The 25,985-nt window shown below is 42.0% G+C and overlaps 1 protein-coding gene across 7 annotated transcripts in view; it reads left to right on the top strand.

Annotated features, from left to right (window-relative positions):
- Positions 1-25,985, top strand: part of SCUBE1 (signal peptide, CUB domain and EGF like domain containing 1) — a 383,661-nt gene that overhangs the window by 92,424 nt on the left and 265,252 nt on the right. For 6 of the 7 annotated variants that reach the window (XM_019481710.1, XM_019481707.1, XM_019481706.2 and 3 more), the window contains exon 4: positions 7,792-7,926. The exons of the other annotated variant lie outside the window; for it this stretch is intronic. In XM_019481710.1, the coding sequence (XP_019337255.1) occupies positions 7,792-7,926 (135 nt within the window). The remainder of the gene's footprint in view (positions 1-7,791; positions 7,927-25,985) is intronic. 7 annotated transcript variants of the gene reach the window in all.

Below are 25,985 nucleotides of genomic sequence, written 5' to 3'. Positions count from 1 at the left end.
CATCCTCTGGCGAACTTAGTTTAAAGCCCAGTTGAGCAAGTCAGCCATTCTGGCTGAGAAGAGCTTCTTCCCCAGTGGAGTGAGGTGGAAGCCATCTCTTCCCAACAGTCCACTGCACCTCTCTCCAAAGAGTGGACTGTGGTCGTAGAAGCCGAAGCCTTCACGGTGGCACCAGTACTGCAGTTTTCTGTTTACTGCCTCAATTTGTGTCTCCCTCCTCTGCCTGTGACCTGTAACTGGAAGGCTTGAGGAAGAAAACACCTGTGCTCCCCACCCGCTGAGCCCCATTCCCAGAGCCCTGTAGCCACTTATGACCCAACTGGGATTGCTCTGAGCCATGCCGTTTGTGCCCACATGGATAAGGAGCATAGGGTAGTGGTTGGAGGGCTGGATAAGTTTTGGGATCCTCTCAGCCACATCCTGGATGCAGGCTCCCAGGAGGCAGCAGACCTCATGGGCTAAGGAGTTGAGGTGACAAATCGCTCAGTGCCATGCCACTCTCATGGGGAGGGGGGGAGCTGGGGGACTCCCTCCCCCATCACAGAAGGGGACAGGTGACTGCCCCCCCTTCCCCTGTCCCCCACAGGAGGTAATCACCCACAACAACCACTCTTGCGTTTCATCTTAGGGATGATAAATGGTCGTGTTTCTTTGTCACTTGCTCTAATGGTGCTGCACAGGCTCTACTGGTGCTGCAAGAGGTTTGTACCTGTTGCAGAGATCTAGGGGGATGGTGACCCTGGCACAGTGAGCCTTGGGACCAGAGACAACCTTTGTCCAGCCCCCTGGCTGGACAGTATGGGAGTGCCTCTTGGCCTCCCTGGCCCTGGCAGGTGACCAAGGTCTCTCTTCTATCCTGGGGTGAAGGGTCTGGCAGTAAGAGTTAATCTCCTGTTCAACATCCCTGATGACATGCAGCCTCTGCACGTGGTCTGGAGCTCCACTATCTGGGATTCCAGAGACTCCAATACAGAGCAAACTTCACAAGAGGAGGTTGCAATTCTCCTGATCCCATGTGCCTGGAGTCGTGCCAGGCAGCCAGGGACTCCATCTGAATGGAGGCCGGAACCATGGGTTCTGTATGGGTGGAGGCCTCAGAAGTCCCAGGGGAGAGGGATCCAGCTGCATGGGGGAACCTCAGGGTGTGACATGTCCCACCCACCATTGCTCCAGTAGTAGTTGGGCTGCTACTGTGCCTACCACTCCCTTGAGGTACTCTGCCTAGGGCCTTGGGCCCCTCCTGAATATCCTCCTGCACAAACTCCCATGCTAACTCATGTGCCAAGCCTAGAAGTGCACCTGTTTGCATGTTGTGTTTGCGAGGCTCTGGTCGCGTGGCTCCCTGGGGGGCTGGGCCAAGGAGGAGCTGGGGGGGGGGACATGACCCTCCTCGGCTCCTCTCACCTGCCTCCCTGCAGCTGGGCTAAGTCCCTCCCACCATGGGCCCCTGATTATCTCTGGCTAGCCTGGGGGTCCCAGGGCTCATGGGGGTGCAACAGGCTTCTGCCCGGGCATCTTGCTCCAGAGCTGGGGGCCCAAGTGCAGCTTCTGCCATTGGCAGGCCCTTTTAAACTCTGCACATGCATAGTAGGGTCTGCTGGTGCCATGGCACTCTCAGGGAGTTGGGGCTGTCCCTCCCCCACCAGAGAAAAGGACAGGTAACAGCCCCCCCACTTTCCTTGCCTCATGCGTCAGGCAGCACCAGTCACGTGGCTCCCTGGGTGGCTGGGCCAAGTAGGAGCCAGGAGTGTGTGTGACCCTCCTTGGCTCCTCTCAGCTGCCTGCCCACGGCAGAGCTAAGTTCCACCATGGGCCCCTGCTTACCTAGTCTGGGGGTTGTTGGGGGTCCTGGGGTCCTGTTGGGGCTCCTGGGGGGTCCCAGGGCTCATGGGGGCTCAACAAGCTTTCACCTGTGCATCTCACCCCAGAGCCAGGGGCTAGGTACAGCTTGTGCCATTGGCAGGCCTTTTTAAACTCTGCTCATGCTTCAGATGTAGAACACTGTCCAAAAGGAAGCCTATGAAAGCAATACCTTCAGAAGGGTGTATTGAAGGTACATAGTCTAGTGCTTTTCTTTTCTAGGGGAACTTGCCAAAACCCAGAAGAGGCATCCAACGTGGAGAAATATTTAGCTTCTGCCACACTGCCAAAAACCTCTTCCCTGATAGAAATGAGAAAATTCTCCCTTTTGATGTACCTGTTCATTTGGTTAGGATCCAGACACAATCTCAAGGATCCTTTTTTTTTTTTTTTTTTTCCTATTATAACCAATGAATTGAACCCAAGCAATTGGTTGCTCTACTTTTTCTATGATGTCTGTGTTAACTAATCTATCTAATTACTTTTTCAGTTTCTCCCGTACTACAAGGGGAATATTTCTTGAAGCATGTACGGTGGGAGTAATTGGTTCTCTTAATTCTATCTTTTATTCAGTTGACAGTTTTCCTATGCCTCAAAATGTATCAGAAAACTCTTCTTCTATGTTCATGCTTTCTAGTCCCTCAATGGCTTCCATTCTCTTAATAAAACCTAGAGTTTTACACATTCACAACCCAATAATTGGCACTAGCTTTCCTGGGATTGTTACAAATTGAATTGTTACTATATTACCCTTGTATCTAACATGTTGTACACAAACACCATTATGTGCTCTAAGTCTCACTTTCTTATTCTCATAGTACACAAAATTAATTTTCATTTTTTGAATAATGTATTCTGGTATTACATTGACCTGTGCCCCTGAATCTAATTTAAAAGTTACCATCAGTCCATTGATATCCAGGGTGATTGTCCAATTCTTAGAAGAACAAACTTCTTGCATTGTGCCAATGAGGAATTCTTCCTTTTCCTCATTGCACAGAGCATGCATCTGCTGTGTCATGTGTTGCATCCTGCTCCTTTCTGCAAACTCTTGCAGACTGATTAAATGTTTTGCATTTATTGCAGCACTTACCAAATGCTGGGCACTGCATGGGTTTGTGGTAATCTGCAGCTGATTCTCTTTGGCTTCCACTTGCCATAGTGAGGTCCTTCTTTCTGTATTGTTTGTGTGTTGCCTTAGGTTTTTGCAGTCTTGTAATCCTGTCTAGTTCAGCTTGTTCTGTTTTTTCCTCCAGCTTCTGCAGCCTGGCATTTGTTATATCAGCCACTTGGCACATTCTAACTGTCTTTTCAAAATTAAGTTCAGGATCCTCTAGCAGTCTTTTCCTGAGTCTTGTGTCCCTTATATCCAATGCTATTTGGTCTCTGATCAAAGACTCTTTTAGGTCTCTAAAGTTGCTTGTCTGGCTCAGCAGTCTGAGGTCTTTGACAAACTCCTGTATTGTCTCACATTCTTTCCTGCTGTCTCACTTGGAAATTAAGTTTTCATTTTATTTTGGTATACAGTATTACTGTGCCATAGCTTTTCTGTTCTGCTTCTGACAATTGTGGCAACAGTCAATCCTCCTAAATCATGGTGTATGCATGAGGGCCCCCCAGACCTTCAGTGCATATGCCTGGGCAGGAATTTTTGGAAGAGTGGAGGCTGCCCAGACCTTCCATCCTCCCTTTAGGCCACTGAGATAGAATCCAAAGACCAGACTAAGTCCAGATGTTTGGGGCCTCCTTGGCTGTAATTGTATATAAGTGTCTGGGAATTGAACCCAGGTCACCTGTGTGGTAGGCAAGGCTTCTACCACTGAAGCACAGGGGACTCCTTTCTAACAGTTGCAGGCTATTATAAATAGACAGAACTTTTGGCCTGCTATATTTAAAAAAAATACCTACCTTGAGTGAATCTTCCTTCTCTGTAGCTCTGCCTGTCATATACATAGTGAACCTCTGCTTAAATTTCTTCCAGGTTTCTGCTGCATTGTTGCACAGCTTTAACTCTTCTGGAATTCTGAGATGCTCTATTTTTATTTTTTATTTTTTTGTCTTTTTTCATTCCCCACTCCTGGTACAATTGTGTTGTTTTCAAAAGACCAAGGAGTTAATCTTATAGAATGATAAAGCATGGTTATTTGAGAGCAGTACCTCACCTACCTACATTCTGTTGTTCCCTCCTGCAATCCCCAGGCAAATGTAACAACTTATACAACCTAAACCCCTACAACTTATACATAACACTCTTAAAGGTATCCACACGTTGACTTCATTGGGCTTGAACTTAGGTTTCAACCAGGCCCAGCCTCTTGCTCCCATACATGCACTCCAAACCCAGAAATATGCCAGACAAGCTGCTCTGTAGTTATCTCCAGAGCCACTTTAGAGACTTCAGTATCCAATATGCTGCTGGTCTGTGGAGTGTGCTCAAAGCCATTGTGGTGACCATGTGCAGTCACTATGGCACAGGCTTGCTCTAAGGTACCAGTAATACAATAAACTGCAGGCAGGCTGACCCTTTTGCAGGGCCAGGACTTAAGAAAATAAATAAACAATGCTGCAGTTGGGCCAGGGTTTACTGGTGGGGCATATATTGCATAGATGCCTGCACAGCCATCCCTGGGGGGGGTGCAAATCAGGATGATCACCCCAGGCCCTGCACTTTGGGGGGTCCTGTGGAGTAGGGTGGAGCAGCGGTGGCACGGAGCTGGGCAGAGCAGTGGCTCTGCATCCAGCCCCTCACTACGCTGCCATTGCTTCTTCAGGTCCAGGGCTCATGGGATCAGAGCTGGGGCGGGGCCTCACATTGGCTGATTTGCCCCGGGCCCTGCACCCTTCTCGGGTCAGCTCTGGATGCCCATCCCAGCTTCTTCTTTTCTTCAACTCCTTTTTGCTTTGTCCATATTTTTTAATGATTTAAGTGCAAATAACTGAAAACAATTGGAAGAAATTTCTATCAAAAATTTGTCAGAGTTGTACTGTAATAACATTTATTTCAACATATGAGTATGGATGGGGGGGATTGGCAGTAAATTGGTCTATCTCATTACAGTATAAACTGATACTAACTTATACTGTAATGCTTATACTAGCATCAGCTTATACTATCAAAAGTATCAGCTTATACTATCAAAAGTACACAAAAGTTAATAAATCACTTCAATTGTTTCAAATTATTCATCAGACTGGGAAGGCAATTATTCAAGTTACTTTGTGGTAATGTAAACAGAATGTTCAGAAGGCTGTTCATTTTTTAGCAAGTTTTTGGTTTTGGGTATATATCAACTGAGATTTTTTTTCCTTTCCAGTTATTTAGCATTAACTAATCTGCTAAAAAATGAGTCGGTAATCCACTGCATTATTTTGATAGTCCAAACTCTGTAGAGTGAATTAAAACATTTTATACCAATAATAATATAAGGCTCACCTTGAGGCTCTTGCAGAGTCATTTGATTGCTCTCACCATGGCCTGGTGCATTGGTTGCTGTATTTCTCCTTCTCATGTATGCCCCAAACTATTCTGATGTAGCAGCTAAGGGGAGTCAGTCCCCTAAAGGATGAAGAGGAAATAGTAATCTGCCAACACCTGGTAAGGGAGAGGTGGATGAATGGTGTTCATGGAGTGAATGTAGAGCACCAGGTTTTCTGAAGGTTACCTTACTCAAAAAAAAAAAAAAAGAGAAGGAAAATAAAACATTATTTTCTCCCATGTTGGTTCAAGATGAAAACAGGGGCATCCTGATTTTTCTGAGGTTCCAGTTATTCTCAACCCAAAACTCTTGTTTTATACAAAGCACAAAGAATTGCATTTTCCATCCTGTCTTTTGTTGGAGCTTGAGCAGTGAACGTCCTGCTAACAGATTAAGCTCATGATCTGAGGTCACCTGACTTGGAAAAGTTGGCTGAACCAGCTCTGCCATACCATTTTAACTGCTGATCAGGTTTCTCCAGTATCTCAGATCTCCTGCCCACAGGTATCTGCCTGAGCAACTTGCCCTATAATTTCATATACCATGGGCATTCCTGAAAAAATTAATTACTGCAGAAAATGTGCCAACTTGATTGAGATTTTTGGTGTTGAGATTTTTCCTCTCCCTAAAAACAACACCCCCACTGAAAAAAGAAACCCTCACTTGCTGAAATGTTGCCATTTACTTAAGTGACTGTATGGTAGGGCTATGTGAAGCTTCGGGTGATGATTCGATTTGGAGGGGATTCGGTCCAATTCAGTGGCCAAATCTCCAAATCTGAATTGAATCAGGATCAATAAAAAGGTCTGAATTGATTTGAAGCTCTCCAAATCAATTTGGAAAAAATTCAGAGAGCTTTGATGATTCAGGCAATCCCTGCCCGCTGTAGCAGGGAGCTGGACCCGGGCTCGAAGCTGGTAAGTGGTGGGGGGGGTGGAGAGGGGAGGTTGGAGAAGCGGGGAGGGGACCATGGGGGGACCCTCACCAGGCCCCATCCCCTGCCTGCTCTCTCAGCCGACCCCAAACACCCCGAGAGCCCCACCTGCTCCCCCAGCCCCCTCATGGCTACCCTGTTTGCCCCAGCTCTCAGCTCTTTTAAAAAAAAAGCCCCCACTCACCGGGTGCTGCCGGGCGGGGGGGGGTGATCCCTGTTGCCCCCACTGCCCTATGCTGCATGGGGCAGCTCTACCACAAGCCCCCCCCCCCCACTGCTGCCCAGCCCACCCCAGCTCCAGCCCTTTAAGAGAAAAAAACCTAACCCCCCCCCCCCCCCAAATTCACCAGCTCCTACAGTGGCCTCAGGACTTGGGGGCTCATGGAAGAGCCCCCCACATGATGAAAGGCAGCAGAGATCACCCCCTGCCCGGCAGCACCTGGTGAGTCAGGGCTTTTCTTTTCAAAGCACAGGGAGCTGCGGTGGGCAGGGCAGCCATTGCCAGGGCTGAGAGAGTGGGCGGGGGATGGACCTGTGTGATTCGACGATTTGGCAGCAGCTGCATCTCCAAATCAGATTTGGCAGAATCAATTCAGGACAATGATTCAAATCACCAGATCGAATCACTGTCCCCCGAATCGGCTGAATCCGAATCTTAAGCGAATACTAGCCGCTTTGCACGGCTAGTATTGATTGTTTGACTGTTTGATTGTCTTGTATATGCAACAAGTTGTGGGTTACCTGGATAGCAGAGATGCTATTGTCCAACAAGTTAACTGGAATCAGGGTACCTTGCTGCCTATTATGAACAAATAAGAAGAGTGCATGCAAGGTTGAGTACAGGTCACATACACTGAGCATATCTCTAATACCCATGACCTCCCTGTGTGAAAACATGTCTCTATTATCCCGGAATGGTATAAACTTTTTAATGTCAAAAGGAGGTGATGGGGATGGGGAGGGACCCTCAAAACTGCCAGTAGCTAATGCTGCCTTTGTGGTTTTATATATTTGCCTATTAAAATGACAATACAGACATGGAACATTTAGATTTAAGAAGCCTTCCTTTCATTAAACAACATTAAACAAACTGACAAAGTAGGGGGTTATGACTTCAGTAATTGAAACATGCTGTTCTGTTCAAGACCAGAACTCTATAAAGACTATTTTCACCCAGTAATGCCCTTTGTGTTTGCCTGCTACCCCTGCTCGAAATTACTGTAGCCCTGAAGTATCTCTCTCCAAGCAGAGTGGGAATGACAGAGCACAACACAGCACTTGGCAGATAGGGTCACAGCCCTTTTACAATGTTAACATTCATTGTACTCTGGAAATCAGTTAATAGCTCAGAATGTATGGCAGTGTGTGAGAGAGAGTTAAATGGATTAATCTGGATTACCTCTAACAGCATCCATGTAGTTTTCATTAGCTTAATTTACAGAGCGCTTTTTGGTGGATGCCTCACTATTTTAAATATATGGCCTATGTGTGTATATATTATATTATCTTTATTTTTCCTAGATGTTGATGAATGTCTCAGTAACAATGGAGGGTGTCAACAGATTTGTGTGAATACAATGGGCAGCTATGAATGTCAATGCAAAGAGGGGTTTTTCCTGAGTGATAATCAACACACCTGCATCCACCGCTCCATTGGTAAGTGTTCAGGGTTGGCAATACACTCGCAGGAATAACTGTGTTGATCAGAAATTGTTCTTTAAATTTCTTTCCTCAGAGCACCAAAAATCACAGCTTGGTTTTGGAAGAGGTAATTAAATTTATTGCACAAGCAGGTCCACTAGTAGAAGAGCTGGGCAGGGGAAAAAAGATATTGATACAAAGAGAAATATACCTAGTTTGAAGCATTGTCTAATAGAACATACAGAGATGTCATCTTATATGACTGAAGAAACCTCTGGTACTGCACAAAAGCAATTCTCCCTGTCTCCTACCTCCACTCTAGACAGCATGGTTCCAAAGTTTAAATTAAAATCAACAGCTGGTTTCTTTTGGAAAGTATAAACATTTTCATATTTTGCCCAGAGTACAGTGAATTTCCTCTAAGAGTTGGTTGCTGCTTGCCAATATTGTATCAACAAACCATTATTTTTTTATTCAATGCCGTATTTGGGATGGACTAGCAGACAGCTGTCTCTCTCATTCATGCAACAACTGTAAAATCAAAGATTTCCTAAGTGGTTGTGAACCTAGTGCCCTTGGTAAGGGCATCGGGGTGGAAGAGAAGTTTGCATATAACTAGGAAAAAGAGAACAACACAGTTATAAATCTTAGCAAGTGGATTCTCTATGATCGTTCAAGCAGGTGATGACCCTGCAAGTAGTGGGAATATAGTCTAGCAAACTTATTTGTCATTGATCAATAACAAAGTGGAAAGACAATCTGACGATCAAATATGCACACACTATATATTTCCACAAGTCATTCAAACAGAGTTTGAATTATTTTAAGTCACTGGTATTAACCAGCAGATACTACTAAGTACAGGATATGAATTTAGTCACTATATTGACAGAAAAACAAAACCTTGTGGTCTACCTGGTAGAGCCTTCTGAAAGCCAAATATATTTCAGGCACAGTGTGTTTGTTTACTCAGAATCATAGAGAGAAATAATAATTTTGATTGCAAAAACATGGAGGATCCAGAATCTATTCACAGCTTTTCTTCATTTTACAATGATTGCCATGTTAAAACTGCTTAGGCACTCTGGTTTTGATCAGAACATGAAATTAAGCTCCATCAGCCAATGTATTTTAAAGGTCGTTATCCAATAGGTTTTTAGTCATTCTTTTCAATGTAAATTGTCAGATTTCCGTCCAGCATAAACTAACCCTGACACAAAGATATCCAACAGAGCAAGGAATAGTAGCTGGAGCCTTAATGAAAACCACTTGCAAAGCACTGTGATACAATCATTATTTCAATTTGTACATTATAAAAATTCCCAGCTATAATAAAAGAGAATTTAGCTATCCGAGATGGAAACTAATGAAATAAATAAAAAATGAAACTCTAAAAGGCAACAGATTTTTATATGGAGGAGATTTATTGAGGGAAATTGTGAGTTTTTATGGCGAGGAAGATTCCTAGTTGGCAGAGAAGACAGGAGGTGTGGATTTAAAAGTTGACTAATGTATGTACTTAATGAGAAATCTGTGGGGTGAGTGTGTTTGTGTTAACTTGTTTATAAGAATATATGAAGTAAGAGTCATTTATTTTAAGCAACACAGTCACATTGTTCAGGGACTGAAAAACCCCCGCAGTGGCAGTTCCAAAATGTGTGATGAACACAACTGTTGTGGCTTTTTCAAATACAAGGTGTCTGTTTGGAAAAAGTAAACACTAGTGTTAAAAACCCACACATAACATATTGAGCTAATGTATTGGAACCAGGAAATAAAATAGAGGGATCTATTTTTGTTGTCTAAGATGACTAGAGTGCAAAAGAGCAAGCATGCTTGGTGCAAAAGTAAATTATGGTTAAAAACATGCCCTCTCTTAATTTCTGTCTGCATCACTGGAGGATCTCTACAAAAAGCATTTGAAGAAAACATAATTTTTTTTTCATCAAAATAATTGACTGGAGGCCTTGTTAGTGTCAGATTGTCAGCACCTGCCTGGGTCCCCCAGGGTGTATGGGAGAGGGCACAAGGAGCCTTCAAACCCTCCCTGCCTCCCACATCCACTCACAAGGCACCCATCGCAATCCAAAAAACAATGGACCTAGTTCACCGAAGCGTGCATATTAACCTTAACTGAAAATAAACCCAACAAACTTGTTTGTTCAAATACAAGACACACTCATTATAATAAACCCTGGTTTTTAACAATCCCACCAGCAGGAACTGATGCAGCAACTTTATTAGCCCTATTATAGCGAGCACCCCCTTTTATGAACTATACTCCTGGTCCTGTGGGGGTTTATTACAATGAGGTTTTACTATACTTAATATGTGCTAAAATGGCTGTTGCTCTATGCCCTTTTAAAAATACATGCTCAATGGAACAATTTGAGGTAATTTACTAGAAATTTCCTCACATAATTCCCAGCTCAGAGATTGTAGTTAAAAGCCACAACACAGCCTTAGCATGGCACTTTAATAACCTCTTCCCTGTGTCCCAGATGACATGTCCTTTGTGCTGTTCAGAAGTGTTCTTATTATTTCCCATGGGTGGATGGGATCAACTTAATTATCCAAAGAGAAGTTCAAACTTTGTACTAAATGGGTTAGGCTGACACAGTCAGGACAAACCATCCTTTCTCAATGTTTACTTCATTTTCTTTCTTTGTTACTGACCAACTGATTCTCTTCTTGTGTTTAGTCTCGGCATCTTTCAGGCAAAGATTATACCTAGTAAAATGTGATTAATTTATTTATGCCTAAAATTTAATTTCCCATTTTCCAAGTTAAGTTTGAACACTTCATTACAAAAAATGAAAAGAGAAGAAGTGTCAGGGACAAAACAGAACAGAAGAGAAGTGTTCAGTTGTTTATATTACTTCATTTTAGCTTCAACAATAGGTTGTGATAAGTATTAATAATAAAAGAGAAATCTTTGTTTCCTAGTGGCTTGAATAGAAACCAGAATCAGAGATTTCCTGACCTAATGCTGGAGAATAATGTTGAGATATCCTATGTGTTAGGCCCTGACTCCATGCCCAATGACTAGGGAGACAATGATCCAATTGCTCATGCATTCTGTTACTCATTAGCCACAGCAAGCAGGGAGTAAACACCAGAGCACACTGCTGGCCATTCAAAATGGAGACGGCTTCGGACTAGCTCCCTCACAGATGCACAGCCTGTGAAACTGGGGAGCAGCCTTGAAAAATAGTTCTTTTCACATTTATACACTTTGGTTCATGCTCATTACCATTTACTCCACTTTGGTTCATGCTCATTACCATTTACTCCACCTTTGCCTCTCCTTTGTTCCACCTATATCTCCTCCTATCTCAAGCTCTGCCTCTGTTTACTGTTCACTTCATTAGCATGGAATTACCTATGCATTTCACTTATTTACATGTCTTTTTGCTATGAGCGCATGTCTAAGACCTTGACTCCTGCTTCTCTTGGTTACTTGGACTTCGACCAAAGCCTGGAAGCTTCTGGAGATTTCTTCACCAATCACCATTCACCTTCTTGCATATATTTATTTTGGATTCTGTTACCAATTACGTGTTCTCTTCTACATTCCAGTCTGTTTTTCAGTCCCATGTTGTATCATCTTCCACATTCCTAAGTCTTCACCTCATTCACAGCACGCAGACTTGCGCAGACTCACTTGAAAATGGTTGACACAGTTAAGATGGTTACTTAGCATAAGCAAATGACTGGCTTAGCATAAGCACTCATAAGCAAAATCTGCTTTACCTTCTAACAATGCATATTTTGCAACACTACTATATTGTTAAGATACTGCTTGCCTAAGTGTTTTGCAATGTTACTTTTAATATATTATTCTGCCTTGTGGTTAGCAGCTTGCTAAATCACCGGTCATGCCTTTATTCAGCTGCAAATCCAATGCTCCCCAAGATCCAAATACAGTCACCCTAACACTATGGCTCTAGAAGGTAGAAGTTCAAAGCCTTGCTCTGGGCTTGTGCCCACCACTCAGGGAGGCTGCAAATGGATAACTCAGGTTGGGTAGTCAAACATGGCCAAATGTGATGCTACCCACATTTTGTGATGTTGGCTACAGAAACTGGTATCCTTATGGACTGTTCAGCTCTGGCCCCACTGCACCCTGACATCCCCACTCACTCTGAGTCCAGGTGGGAGACTACATTCTAGGATACTGAAGGACTTCAACTTGGGCAGAATAGCCGTGGGAAGTGTCCACATGGCAATGGAACAAGAACAAAATTAGGCAGATTGGAGATAATACTGCCCTGGAGTAACTTTAAAACTAATAACAAGTGTGCTTTAAGTCACTTAAAAGGTGTTAACGTGCAGCCAGTCCAGGGGTTAAGAGCTCCAGAAGCCGACTAAATTTACCATGTAACAAGGTTCTTAGTGTAATATGAGCTGGGTAACACAGATTAGAGATAATCCTGCCCTGGAGTGGAGTAATTTTGAGCCAACTGATGAGTGCTGAAAACTAGTTTCGGGTGTTAATGTAGAAACAGTCTTGGTGTTAAGAGTTGCAGCAGCTGCCCAAAATTACCCTGTAACAAAGCACTCATGCCATTTAATGGGGAGTTGCCTGTCCACTTTCCTTTGTCCCATTAGGCTTATAATTTCCAGCACAGCCTTATTAATTTTCCATCACTAGACAAGGAACGATTTGACAGCAAGTGCTGGATTAATATCTAATTGATTGATTCTGGTGTAGCAAAAGAGTAGACAGCCAGGGGCCCTTAGTCAGAAGTGTGTTCCAGTGTTTCAGAGCAGGTAGGGCTTGCAAATGGGGTGCCTGGATTCAGTTCCAGGTTCTGTTACCCATATACATCCTGACTCTGAGCAAGTCACCTGATCTCTCTTTAGCACAGTTTAACCATAAATAAACTGATGTTTGAAAAGATCATTATAAGCCAATTAGTTCTTGCAAAGCATTTTGAAAGTCACAGGCAAAGCAAAAAATATTATTTAGCACAAGATTTCAGAAAGTAGGGAGAAGAGAGGTTCTAACTTTAGTTTTCAAAAGGTTTTAGAAATATGCAGCCAGTTAAATTACTCATTTATTTTAATATACCTAAGAATGGATATCTTGTACAACAAAACTGTTCTGTAACACTAGACCTTCTCTTTGCAATTTTTACACCAAAATCCTAGGACATGATTATGCTAAGGGAGAAGTATAGATGAGATAAATATTAAGGAAATTAATACCTGTACACTAAAATTTCCAGATTGTAGTTATTCAGTTCTGCCAAACATAACATTATCTTGAAAACCAATTCCTAAATTGTTACCTAGTGTTACATAAGCATGATAATAACAGTAATAACCCAGCTGTTTCTCTATTCACATTTTAAGTTAGAGGATTAAGACCTTAACATAATTAAAATGGCTGCTTACCTATACCTCCAGTTTGGAGGGTACAGGGACAAAGACTACATTTAATAACACTCTAATTAAATCTTATTGGGCATTTATACACATGCTTTTTTGTCTCTCAATGCACTAGAGATCCGCCGCTTCGTAGCAGACTCAATTATTTGCACACGAGCTGACGCGGACTGTCTCTCATGCAGTTGTGTAAGTGGTGAAATGCGCATCAACATGCAGAAAATGGTGGTGCTGCGCTTTTGAACTAAAGCATTTTCTATACGTTTTAGTTCAAGAGCACACTGCTGCCATTTTCTCAGCGCTGATGGGCATTTCGTTACTTATACAACTGCAAGCGTTGCAGTGCCAGGCGCTTTTCAAAGCACCCAGCACTGCTGTGCTTCCACGCATAAAAATATCCATTGTGCTTTGTTAGAAATGTGTGTACCCTACAAACTCACAATTCTTTGGAATTCTGTATCTTATCTGCTGTATGGTGTTGTGGTTCATAGGTTCCACACTTGATTTCTCTATGCTTTGCTCTCATCCAACAAATACATTACATATTGAAAAGAGCTCCCTATAGATATAATATTTTTGATCTTTGCGAATTCTGTCAATTACGGGAAGACAGAACACTCAGCAGTCTGTGCACATTCATAGGCATAATTAAATGGTGAGCAGTGATTACTTGCATGGTTAGGGTTGTTTTTTACACATTGATTTTGGGCCTTCACGAAGTAGAAGTGAAAACCAAATAGATGTTGCTCATATATGTGAAAAAGCTGAACCTTTGTATTAAAATTACACATTTTCTTTCTCGAAATTCTGTTTGGAGGCTTGTTTTGGGGGCACTGAAGATCTCCTATATTGTGATCTCTGAGGCGAGGAGCATGTAAATGCAGGGTCCAAAATGAGAAGTTGTTGTTAAATTCATATAATGCTTTTTACCATATGATCAATCTCACATTTTCCAAAATCATGAATTAGGACCCAAAAAATAAGGATACTCTCTTATAATTTATTAGATTCAAAAGGCGAGGCAGGTTCTTTTTATTTGTTTTCTGGTTTCTAAGCCATTAAAGTATGCTCGATTACTGCTTTTTTACAAAGCCATGTGGAGGTAGATACCAAAGGCGCCTGTACATGTGTGTCAAGGCTGCTCCGCCACACTGTAATTATAGTGCATTGGAGCAGACTCAATTAACTGAACATTATAGTGCATTGGAGCAGACAAGCAATTAATTGAGTCTGCTGGAGTGTGATAATTACTGTGCTCCAGTAGACTCCAGCATCACTGTGGCGGAGCACCTATGGGGTGCTTGTCACATGGCAGGGGCTGCAGCAGGCTGGGACGAAAGCAGCCAACTGAAGCTCCCCGAATGTCATTCCAAGGGGGGAGGTGTGTGGTGGAGCACCTTTGAGGGGTACTCGCCACTTGAGGCTCACATAGACTCTGAGAGGAGCCTGCTTTGGAAGAGCAGCAGGGGAAGCCTCCCCTAGCTACCATTTTTAGGGGGAAGGTGTGTCGCAGGGCACTGTTGGTGCCTGCCACTTTAAGACCTAAGCCAAGCAGCCAGCAGGTGCTTGATTGTGGCAGCCATTTTAGATCCCTGGCTGCCTATATAAACAGCTCAGTTTCCTGCTGGCAAGCTAGGCAGCAACATTGCCTGGCTACAAGGCTTCCTGTATCACTCTGGAGGTAAGGGCAGGAGGTGTAGGGGATGGTTTGAAGGTTCCTGGTCCTGGGCATGACCTAAAACTGCACCCTGCTGGGAGTGGGTGGCCTTGTGGGGCTCTTAGTGGTGTGGGAGCCCCCAGGAAATGCCAGGCCTGTTATCACCGTGTTGAAAGGTGGGTAGGGGCACCTTAACCCTAGCCCTCACCTTTGGGTGGGCCTGGTAACATTGGAGGTAGTGGGGAGGCCAGGCACAGCTGCAGACACCTTTCCTCAGGGTCCTACACCCCACAGGGCTCAGGTATTTGGGGCCAGGCATGGCTATGGTCACCTGAGCCCACCAGGGAGGGAAGCCTTTGGCCCCAAGTGAGGGGGCAGTGTGGTGCCCCAAGTGAGGGGAGTAAGCCAAGGTATGTCTCCAGATGCCTGAGGCTGTAGTGATTCAGAGAATCAGCAATTTGGACCTAGTCACAGCTTTAAATGTTTTTTTACATACCTCAGGGTACCAGCGGCTTGTGAACGCTGTGATGCTGGGGCGGGTGGAGTGTCCCACAGGAGTGTGGGGGGACCCTCCCCAGTCTTGGGGGTGAACCCAGAAGTGGACTGGAAGTGGTCCCCTGGGGAGCATGCTAGGGCCCCCCCCTGCATTCCCATGGCTCAGTGATTGGTTACGGGGAGACCCTGGGTGTCCCCCCAGACCCAAGCACCAGTTGCCAAGCTGGGGGATGGGGGGGGCCCAGCATGCTCCCTGGCAGACCCAGAACTGGATCAGAAGTGCTTCTTGTCCACTTCTGGGTCTGCTGCCAAGCACACTGGGGAGTCCCCCGTGCTCCTGTGAGACACTCCATGCATCGCAGCATTCACGAGCCACCTGGTACCTAGATGTACGTACAAAAAACATTTAAAGCTGTGTCTATGCCTGAATCGCCGAATATCTCCAAATCTATTTGGAGGGTTCCAATTCAGTTCAGAGAGATTAAAGGGTCCTCTGATTCGATTTGGATTTGACGATTCAGCCACCGAATCGGGCTGAATCTCTGCCAAATTGAATCAGGGACCGAAGTTTCACACAGCCCTAATAGGAAAGCCTCAGAGGAAGTTGGGGGTAAAGTTGGGTGTGAGCTTCTATTTTCCAGTTTGGTCCTCCCTCATCCAGAATTTATAGAAACAGTTATGAGTTCTCTTAAGTCTGATGCTTTATTTTCATATTTCACTTGTCTTCTGAAAGACAAAATAGTGCCCCTTAAAATATGCTGAAGCCTTGGGTCAACACTGACTCCAAAAGAAGAACAATATCTACTGAATGACCAGCATAATTTGCTTGTTCTGTCTCTGTCTATAAATTCTTTCCTGGCATAGTGAACAATTAGCTAAATGCACTGGTTGTGAGTTCACTGCAACTAAAAAAACAGAAGGAAAATGGCCACGTTTGCCAAAATCTTTGGTTGAATTCAGGGACATTCTTCAGAGTGCCCCAAAATTCTATAATGAGACTATAAAACTTTAAAAAATAAACAAATTTAAAGGAGTTTTGGAATATAAACATACTATCTGTCTATAACTCTCAAATGGCAGGAAGCTAGCTTCTATATATTACTGTTGCAGTTAATCAAGTAATAAAAGCAGATGCATAACTGGAATAAGACTGAATACAAATAAAAGAAAAAAAGGAGGAGAACTTTTTTTTTTCTTTGTCTCAATGAACAAAACGCTGAATTAGTTTAGCACTGCAGTGGTTATCTCTGCATGGTTGCAACAGCAAGTGCCTTTGGCAAGGAAAGGGATAGAAGTGAAAGGGATGAGTGTGTCAGAAATCACAAAGCTGAAGATATCAAGAAGTATGTTGTGGAAAGAGCAGCTGTTTAAAACACCCAGCAGCAGTATGACAGGCAGACTGCTTGCCAGGAAGAGAAGGGAATTTGTAAGTCAAATCAAAAATTTTTCCACACCTGTATGACAAAGTGCAGCGAACAGTCTGTAGCTCTGCTCTTGACTGACTGGCAACACTGATGAGATTGGAAAGCTGCATGCGTGAATGGTAAAACACACTGGAAAGCAGTATATTTAAAAAAAAAAAAGAAAAGAAAATATGCAAACGGGGCTTTCACACTCAATTATTCAATAATATTGGAAGAAAACCAATATTCTATTCATACTGCCTGCTCAGGATTCAGCCAAATTATGCTAAATTAAAGAACCAACATGTTTTTAAAAGGCCTCTACTATTCAGCAGACAGAGGCCTCAGGTGAGAGAGATTTTCTGGACATAACTAAGCCCAAATGTATTGGAAGAATTTCGCATTCATACTTATACAATACCAGAATAAAACCCAGAATAAGTAGATGGCATAAATTAGACATCTTGGTGTGTGTCTCAAATGTACAGAGGGATGCAGTGTCAGATGACAAATCCTGTTTAGGTCCAATCCTATGACTTGCTGAGCACCACCAGCAAGACATTAGCTTGTCAATGCTTTCTGAAGTCTACTGCAGTCACTGTGAGACTTACCTAAATTTACCTCTGCCATGCTGAGTAAGGCACCAGCAAATGCACAGGCTCCTTTCATATTTTCCTCTGGCCATGGCACATCTGGTTGGGGAATACCGGCTGTTTCTGAGGGTAATAATATGAGGCTAAATGTTAATCAAGGTGAATTAAAAAAAAATCCTAAATATGTATTATTTCATACTGTGTGTGTTCATCTGTGTGCACACCTTCTGGATATTGCACATTAGATTATTACGTTATTATTTTTATGTGAAATCATGGATAACCTGGTTTAATTTAGGAGTCTGTAGAATTGAGAGGGATGGTGTAAATATAATACCAGTATCTCTTTTCGAGCTATCATCCATGAAAATTGGTCTGGATGAATGTACAGTCCACTAACTTATTCGTCTTAAAGCTACTTTGGCCACCAAATTACTGTTGCTGTTATTGTTCTTAACCACATTTGCTATGGTAGTGCTTGAGGACTAGCCAGTTGTCCAATTGGCCCAATTGTGCTAGCATAGCAGATAAGCTCTACCAGGGAGAGACTAAAATCTAGGGGCTCAGTTATACTGCTCCAGGGAATGTCCTACCTGAACATATCATGCCCACCTCACATGCATTCCCTCCTGAACCAGAAGTAGTGCTGATGGCTTAGTACTGCACTATATACGCACTAGTTAGCTTCCTGAAAGGCAGAGTGTATTGGCACAAGCTGAGAGTTCAGTTAGCTACGCTGTTTCCATTTTGGGGAGGTAGTGAGCATGAGGCCAGCTCAAGATCTTGGAATGGTGCTTCCTAGTGGGAGCAGTATAATATGACCCAAAATAACAAAACATATGCAGCCTGAGAGAAGGGGAATAACATAGAACTAGAGGGACAAATAAAAGAGCAGCAAATATCATGGCAGTGCCACAATTTTTTTTAAAAGTTTTTCAGGGGGTTACAAATAGAAGAGAAAATGGGAGTGGGGAGAACAGGACAGGAGAGAGAGGGGGCAAGAAATTCAGGTGAGTTGAGGTGAATTCAGGTGAAAAGAATGCAAACAAGACAGAACGATTGGAGTAAACAGCCAGTCAGCAGTCAACAGAGAATATCCTTCTCTCACCTAATCTGTCTCCCTTCCTCCTCCTCCCCCCACCTTTCATTTCTTTCCATTTAGCACATGCCCTCATAACTAGATTATATCCAGGGATCCTGGTTTTCTCTGATAAAATAAAACCCCCAATTTTTGGATGAAAAAAAGTAACCCCAAATCCACAATTTTCTATGATTAAAATGAAACACCACTAAAATATATAGAGATATTAGTGGCATTTCATTGTAATCATGGAAAAATGTGGTTCTTGGGTTACTTTTTTCATCCAAAATTTAGGGATTTTTATTTTTTTTTATCATAGAAAATCAGGATCCCTGACTTATAACATGATAAAACTATCCTAACCTCTTAGCCTTTAGAATTGGACTCAGTCTTTCAGGAATGGCTCTGTTAGGAGATTTCAGCATTCATCTTCTATTCAGGCAAAAGACGGACAGTAGCGCCTCTCAAGGTATTTTGGCTCTTCAGCTGCTGGATGGAAACCTGATAATACAGAAGTGCATACATGAACTGAGGAGGCTTCATATAATACTTGAGTTCTGGGCTAAGATCTAGATTAATTCTTTTCTAAACTAATTTCCACATACTAACAAGAATGAGTTGATTCAGTAAGCTGTATGTCCCCTTGCTGTTTGCATGCAATAGTATGATTTTGAAGAAAAGACTCAGCTTAATTTACCCATAGGTAATCGTGGAAAACTTTCTTCTTCTACAGCTCCAGTAGAATGCACCTTTTGAAAAAACACCCTTTCCCCTCTTCATGCAGCATCTCTTTACACATTTTCCATTGCATTTATATCTGATTAAATCAGCATATGCAGTGTAACCCAATATAATCTAGTACAATGTGCTATAAGCATCATGTTACATTGACCATTTGCCACACTTGGCAGATTTTTCCCCTACAGGTAATATGGGCTGACAATAAAATACTAGCTGCTATCTTCCATCCACATCAAACTGTGAAGTACTAAACTGTGACTAAGAAAACAAATTTCTCTTTCTTTCCTAAGTACTGCCAAAAGTTCACATCATCAGTGTTGGCATATTAGTATTTTGTTGAATAAGAATCAGTTATTTAAACTGATATTTATTTGGAATGTGAGCAGTATAAAGCTGGGAAAGACAACAATGGGACAATTACATGCATTCCTTACAAAGGGCCATGTGGGTTCTGTCTTTCAAAGTGTTCTTCAAAAGTGGAGTGCTAATTATTTAGTTTTCATTGAACAGTATGAAAGTATTTGGCAAATACTTTCTAAACATATACCTGTGAGGTAGGAGGTATTATGCCCCATTTTGCAGATCATAATAAAAAGAGACAAACACTGCCTTGCCAAAATTCACAAAGGAAGTCTAAGAAACAGCTAAGAATGAAAGTTGATTAAAAAAATTAAGAAATGTCAGAAAGTAAAGTTCCGTCAACAGTGTATTGATTTTACCAAACTTTCATTTCTAAAGAAAAAAGTAAACTCGAATAATGACAAAACATCCCATTCAATATTATCAGAGTGGAACATTAAGGCTTTTCATGTCTCTTTAAATTTTTTGTTATAAAATTTCAGAGATCAAAATCATGATTTTTGTCATAATTGACTGAAGATTTCTTCAGGTTTTACTTCGTGGAAGACTTTGAACATTGAGGGGCTCATTTCTAATCAGAGCAAACATTCCTGAAATACAGAATTTTCTGCAAAGAAAATTTCTGCTTTCCCGCCAGTCCTACAGAAAATAGAACCCAAATCTTTTGAATGGTCAGAAATGTGGCTGTGTTGAAATGACATCCTATTTAACCTTTTCCAAATTAATTCTCCCCCAGTGATTTACAGCTCATATTTACAAGGCAGTAACAAGATTTGCCTACTTGCTACTATAACAGTCAGAAAAAATCATGCAGAGTGTTTTCGCCCTTTACTTTATACATCCTTGGCTACCATGACTACCAATATCTAGATTAGGAGTTTAGCTGCTCACTTTATTGATGGTACTTGAATCAGAGATCTGCATAGCAAGGGGAATTTTTTCTCTCATCTTCCAGGCTCATCCTTCCACAGCTGTATTGTCTACATATTCTTGACAGTCATTAAAGCCCATGGACTTCTTTTTCAGGGGTGCTGAGCACCTGCACCTCCAAGTTGATTTCAGTGAAAAACTGTGTTTGGCCTATCACTTCTGGAAATCAAGTCCCTGGAGGGAAGAAAGGCAAGTAGTAGGCATTGTAGACATTGTATTTGCAACAACCAGTTTGTTCTTTTGCATCCTTTGACTTTCCCGGTGATTACTGCACTTTAAGATTGTAGTATGTTGCAGACTTCTTTTCTTCATTTCTTTATGGAGAAGTCATACTGCAGATGAGCTCTGCACAGGCTTCTCCAATGCATCTTCATCGATGCATAACATTCTTCTCCTTTTAAGCAAGGAATGCCATTGTTTAGGTAAATAAATTAAGACTAGGGCTAAACACTACAATTTTCCTAGAGGAAAACTTGATAGTAACTTGAACACAGGTCTTCGCTTCATCTACTTCTCCACACTGTAGTGTTTGAGCACTCCACTATAGTGTAGAGACAAGTTTTAAAGCCTGCTCAAACTTCCACTAGAGTGTAGATTCCCACTGAGTTCAATGGAATTTAGTTAGCCCCTTAAGAGACAAGAAGCATCTGTCAAAGCCAATACAATGACAGAGAACTAAATATCTTTGTAGTTTTATGCATATTATAGTACTGCACAGGGGCCTCAGCTCAAGTCAGGGTTCCATTTATCCTAGGATATTTAACAAACACATTAGAATAAACAGTTTCAGACCTGAAGAACTTCCATTCTAAATAGCAAGAGTAATAAAAAACTGAGGGAAAGAAAATAAATAATGTCTCCATTTTAGAGATGGGGACCTGAATCAAAGAAAGACTAATCACCCTGAGTCTCCCAAGAACTTTGTGGTAGACCTAAAATGTGAAGTCACGTCTTCTGAATGTTAGTCAAGTGCCTTCAGGAAGGCATCTTTCTTCTTTGTAGAAAAGTCATAGTTGAAGATTAAATGGACTGAAGCCCAACTTAAGGTTTAAGAACAGTGGGAGTTCAGAAGAGGGGAGCAAACATGGATGTAAAAATTCAAGACTATAAAACTGTTAGGAAAATGTGTCTACAAAAGCTAAAATGTTTGCCACTGTAATTGCCAGGAGACTACTATCAGTTAAGTTTCTGATGACATGGAGAATAGGGTCCCTGATAATTCTGTGATAAAAAAACTGTATTTTAAGGACAATATCAGACTTCAGGCACAGTCAGAAAAAAATATGGGTACAGAAAGCTGGGAATATCTACCACACTATCAAATCTTTTCAATTTTTGTCAAGGCTGAGGCCTTGTGATCATTCTGGTAATCTACAGGACAACAATGTCTTTTGGTGCCCTGTAATAGAGTACAAGAAAAAGTGTAATGGGTACCAAGGAACTGATGCATGATAACTAGGTTCTAAGCAACACTTTACTGCAAGTGTATGTCACTTGCAGTGCAACTGGATGATCAAAAGGCTACTAAAGATAGTTAGTCTAGTGGGATATAACTGCACCAGAGGAATAAGCAAATGCTGAGACAATCTTTAAAAAAATATTGGCACAAGAAGGATGGGCTGAATGACCAGATCATTTCTGTTTACATATATAGAAAAAGACCAATGACATATAGGTACTACAGTAACTGAGTGAAGATTGTATAAGGACATTTCTTACTCTGAGTATCATTCACACTGATTAGTAGTACTATATAATAACCCTGATAGAAAATGGCCCTAAACAATTCAGGATCTCCTGCTTCAGGTTTCTGTGCCTGATATATGGCACAATGGTACCCCTGGAAAATTGGACTGTGTTGGAGTGCTTGTAGAATTTGCTATCTCATAGAAATCCTTCCACACAACTGTATGTCGATATTTCTCCATGTATTTTGTATTCACATGGTGGGGGTTGCATGTGTGGGGTAGCAGGATAGGCATGACATTCCAAGCTAAGCATCCATATTTGTAAAGGAAAAATATAACTAAGAGTCATAAAAATGTTGTTCTCAGTCCTTTTCTTTCCCATGTAAAAAGGATTTTGGAAGGCTGAGGTCACCTGAATTCTTTTGCTTAGTTGGTACTATCTAGGTAGTTCTTGATAACAGATCACTTATAGCACATAACAACCTATTTGGCTTTTCCTCTCTGTGCTTATCTTTCTCCAGCACCTTTTGCTGCTCCCCCAACCCTGCCTTTATAATACCTTTTAGACAACTGTAATTCACTCATCGTCTCTCATGCTCCTGCCTAAATGTTATCATCACTCTGGCTTGAGCCCCTGTAATTTGATTGGTGTGTGTTAAAATTCCTACGCATCTCAAGCTGGCATTTTGTTCAAATTCCTTCTCGGGAAAGGCTCAAGGAAGACAGAGCAACATATTCTATCTCCAAAGGGCAGCAGCCTGCTTTCCTGGAAAAAAAAGAAAAATGTACTTTAAGTCTTTCATAAAGTTTGCAAACTAAAGAGATTCCATTTGCATACCATACATAGGTCAAAGTCTTTTGTAAAACTGTTTACTTTTGCTCTATCACTAATGTGTACATATACCAACATGCCTAAAAAGTATCCATGACGTATATACACACATACAATTGCAATAAGCCCTTTATCTGTTCCCATCTTACTGATCTGATATACTTGCCCCACATAGTGAAAAAGAATGTTGGTGATCCTGTTCCTCATCTGGTGGCATACAGAGGGAATCAGACATATTTTATTTTCTGAGTTTTGTAGGTTTCTTTGAAGCTAGAAGAGACTTGTGGCAATGTATTGTCAGACTTGCAGGCCTTTGTCATTGAGGCTATTCATGTGCTTAAGTGTTTTGCTGGATTGGAGCCAAAATGCAATAATGAATTAGCATACATACCAGGGTAGAGCATTTTACTTAGTCTTTCCAAGAGTTTTATATTTCCAGCACTTGTCTAGCATGGGTGGCCAGACTGACCAATGGCATGCTTTCTTTACTGATGGAATTGTATAGATAAATACCTTTCTTTTTCTTCTTTTTTTTTTTAAACTGATGGCTATTCCTTTTTTACTTTCTTAAAATAGGATTTTAACAAGCTTCCCCCCAGTGAAGAAACATTTCCAGTATTCAGTATCTCCCTACATTTTTACTGCATCAAGGTGGCAGGTTATGGGCACGGTACATGATAGACAATAAATTGCTGGATTACCAGAGTAGGAGGTAAAGCCATACTGTATAATTGGACTTCTCATTGAAAACACCAGGACCTTCTCTTAAAGAAATCATGATTATGTGTCACATAATTCTACATCATTAGCAAAGGATGGCAAAGGGTAAGTTATGCACCTTTTGGGCAAGATTTCCTCTTTGGATTGGGAGTACATCCATAGTATCTAAGATCCACTTTACTAAACTATTTTCAGTCTTCTTTGCGGAAAGTTTCCTCTTCTAATTTTGATAAACATGTGGTGACTAAAGGTGGTGCCTTTCTCAAACAGAGGCCTGCCCAGCCATGGAGGTTAGCATCTTACATGCTGCAGGGTCCATCCCACATTATTTGTTGACAGTTTTTCTTGGGCTGCCAAGATGGGCTTTTCTCATCTTGCATCTTGGTGCTGTCTCCCACATATAAGCACATTATCTTAGAATTCCTCTGCAGACTGGTCGAGCAGCAAGTATTTTAATAATCAATGGTATGTCTTTGTGATGCTTCTGATGTAATTATCTTACATTTATATGTAGCATTTTTTTATTCTGAAGGATCCCAGACTGCTCCAATAAACATGATACTAAGAGGTGCCAAGCAGCTTCAAGTCATTTTGGCTTCAAAGTGGACTTTGGACTTTGCAGATGCTCAATGACTCTCAGGCTCAGGCAACTCTCCTACATAAACTATATGTGGGAATCGTTTCCTACATCACTGAAATACAGCCCGGCCTTAAGATGAAATACAGCAACAGTTCAGCTGTGCATATTAGCCGGGGCATTGGTTTTGCATGAGAAGGGGAAGTATGCAGTATCCGACTGGAACTGCAACTGGATATACATGCAAGTAGAAAGTAATTACCTGCCTACACGGGGGCTTGAAGCCAGGAGGTTGCCATTAAAAAGTAGACAGGCCCTTTAGTTTTTATCTCATCTGGAAGGTAACATCCATCTCCCCTTTGACCTATCCCACTGACAGGGCATTGTTTCAGTGATGACAGTGTATTACATCTTCCCTGCACTGTTAATTTGGACTTTTATTTGTGTATTGCCCCTAACCACACTCCTTTCCATGCACACACACTTCTCGTGAGTTTGGTGGTGCTTTCAATCTATGCCAGCTGTTCCCTCCGTGAATTCAAGCTAAACCCTGGGAGATTCATTCAGGCCAGTAAGCCCTTTTATGGTGAGAACTGTAATTATTCATAGGTGAAATTCCATTCTGTGGACAACATGCAATATCATAATATTCCTGTTATGCTGTGCATTGTGATGAAAAGAAACCCCTCTAAACACTTACGTTGACCTTTTGATCATTTCTAATTGTTTCCTGAGGATCCTTGTTGCACAGATCTCCTCCTTCCCTACATAGAAGAGGCCAAACTATTCAACTGCCTTTGCAGCTGTGCTCTTGCCTCCCTTTCTCCCACACCCAGAGGAATCTATGGATATGAGATGTGGAGAATGTGCTGTGGAGGAGGTGTTGCACCAAGGGGAAATATTCAGTAGCAGAAGTTGTGTGCAGGGTTTCCAGTGTTCAGGGGGATCTTTCTGAAAGGCTCAAAAGAATGTGTGGCTGGAGAGCCGTTCAACCAGGGACCCAGAACCTGCAAAATCAACTGATCTGTAGGCTGAGCCCTGGTTTCTTTGAAATGTAGTAGCTGTATGAATGGCTATACATTATCATGATGCCATACATACAAAAAGCATGCACTCACTGAATTGAATACATAGGCTATAATAATATAGGCATATTCTGCATATACACAAATGACCACCATGTAAATTTTTGCATAGGAACACAATCCGGCATTCTGTCATTGTGTTATTGAAAGGTTAGGGAGTACAGTAGCTGAAAAATCAGTTTTTAAAAGTAATTCAAAACCGGTCAAGCTTAAAAACGGGCAGGGCAGTAGAGTGGGAGATGGAACCGAGGTTTGTATGTAGTGCCATAGGCAAGTAAGGAATGTGTGTGCGTTTGACTAGTATGAATGTTTCATTTTATATACAGAGGCATAAAAATATCTAGTCACAATGCCACTTGATTCCAAAGCTTTTCAGAGTCCTCTATGCACACAGACTGATGCAAGCAGTACCTGAAGTACAAACCCGTGAATTCTGGGATAGAGGAAATTAACTTTCTGCCACATTGTAAACATAATGAACAATTTATTCGCTCATCTTTACATAAGTAGTCATCTGCTGA

Source organism: Alligator mississippiensis, chromosome 4 (assembly GCF_030867095.1).
Source record: "Alligator mississippiensis isolate rAllMis1 chromosome 4, rAllMis1, whole genome shotgun sequence".
In the NCBI taxonomy this organism is placed as follows: domain Eukaryota; kingdom Metazoa; phylum Chordata; order Crocodylia; family Alligatoridae; genus Alligator; species Alligator mississippiensis.
The sequence above is the reverse complement of the archived record's forward strand: the minus strand, read 5'-3'. Positions and strand labels throughout refer to the sequence as shown.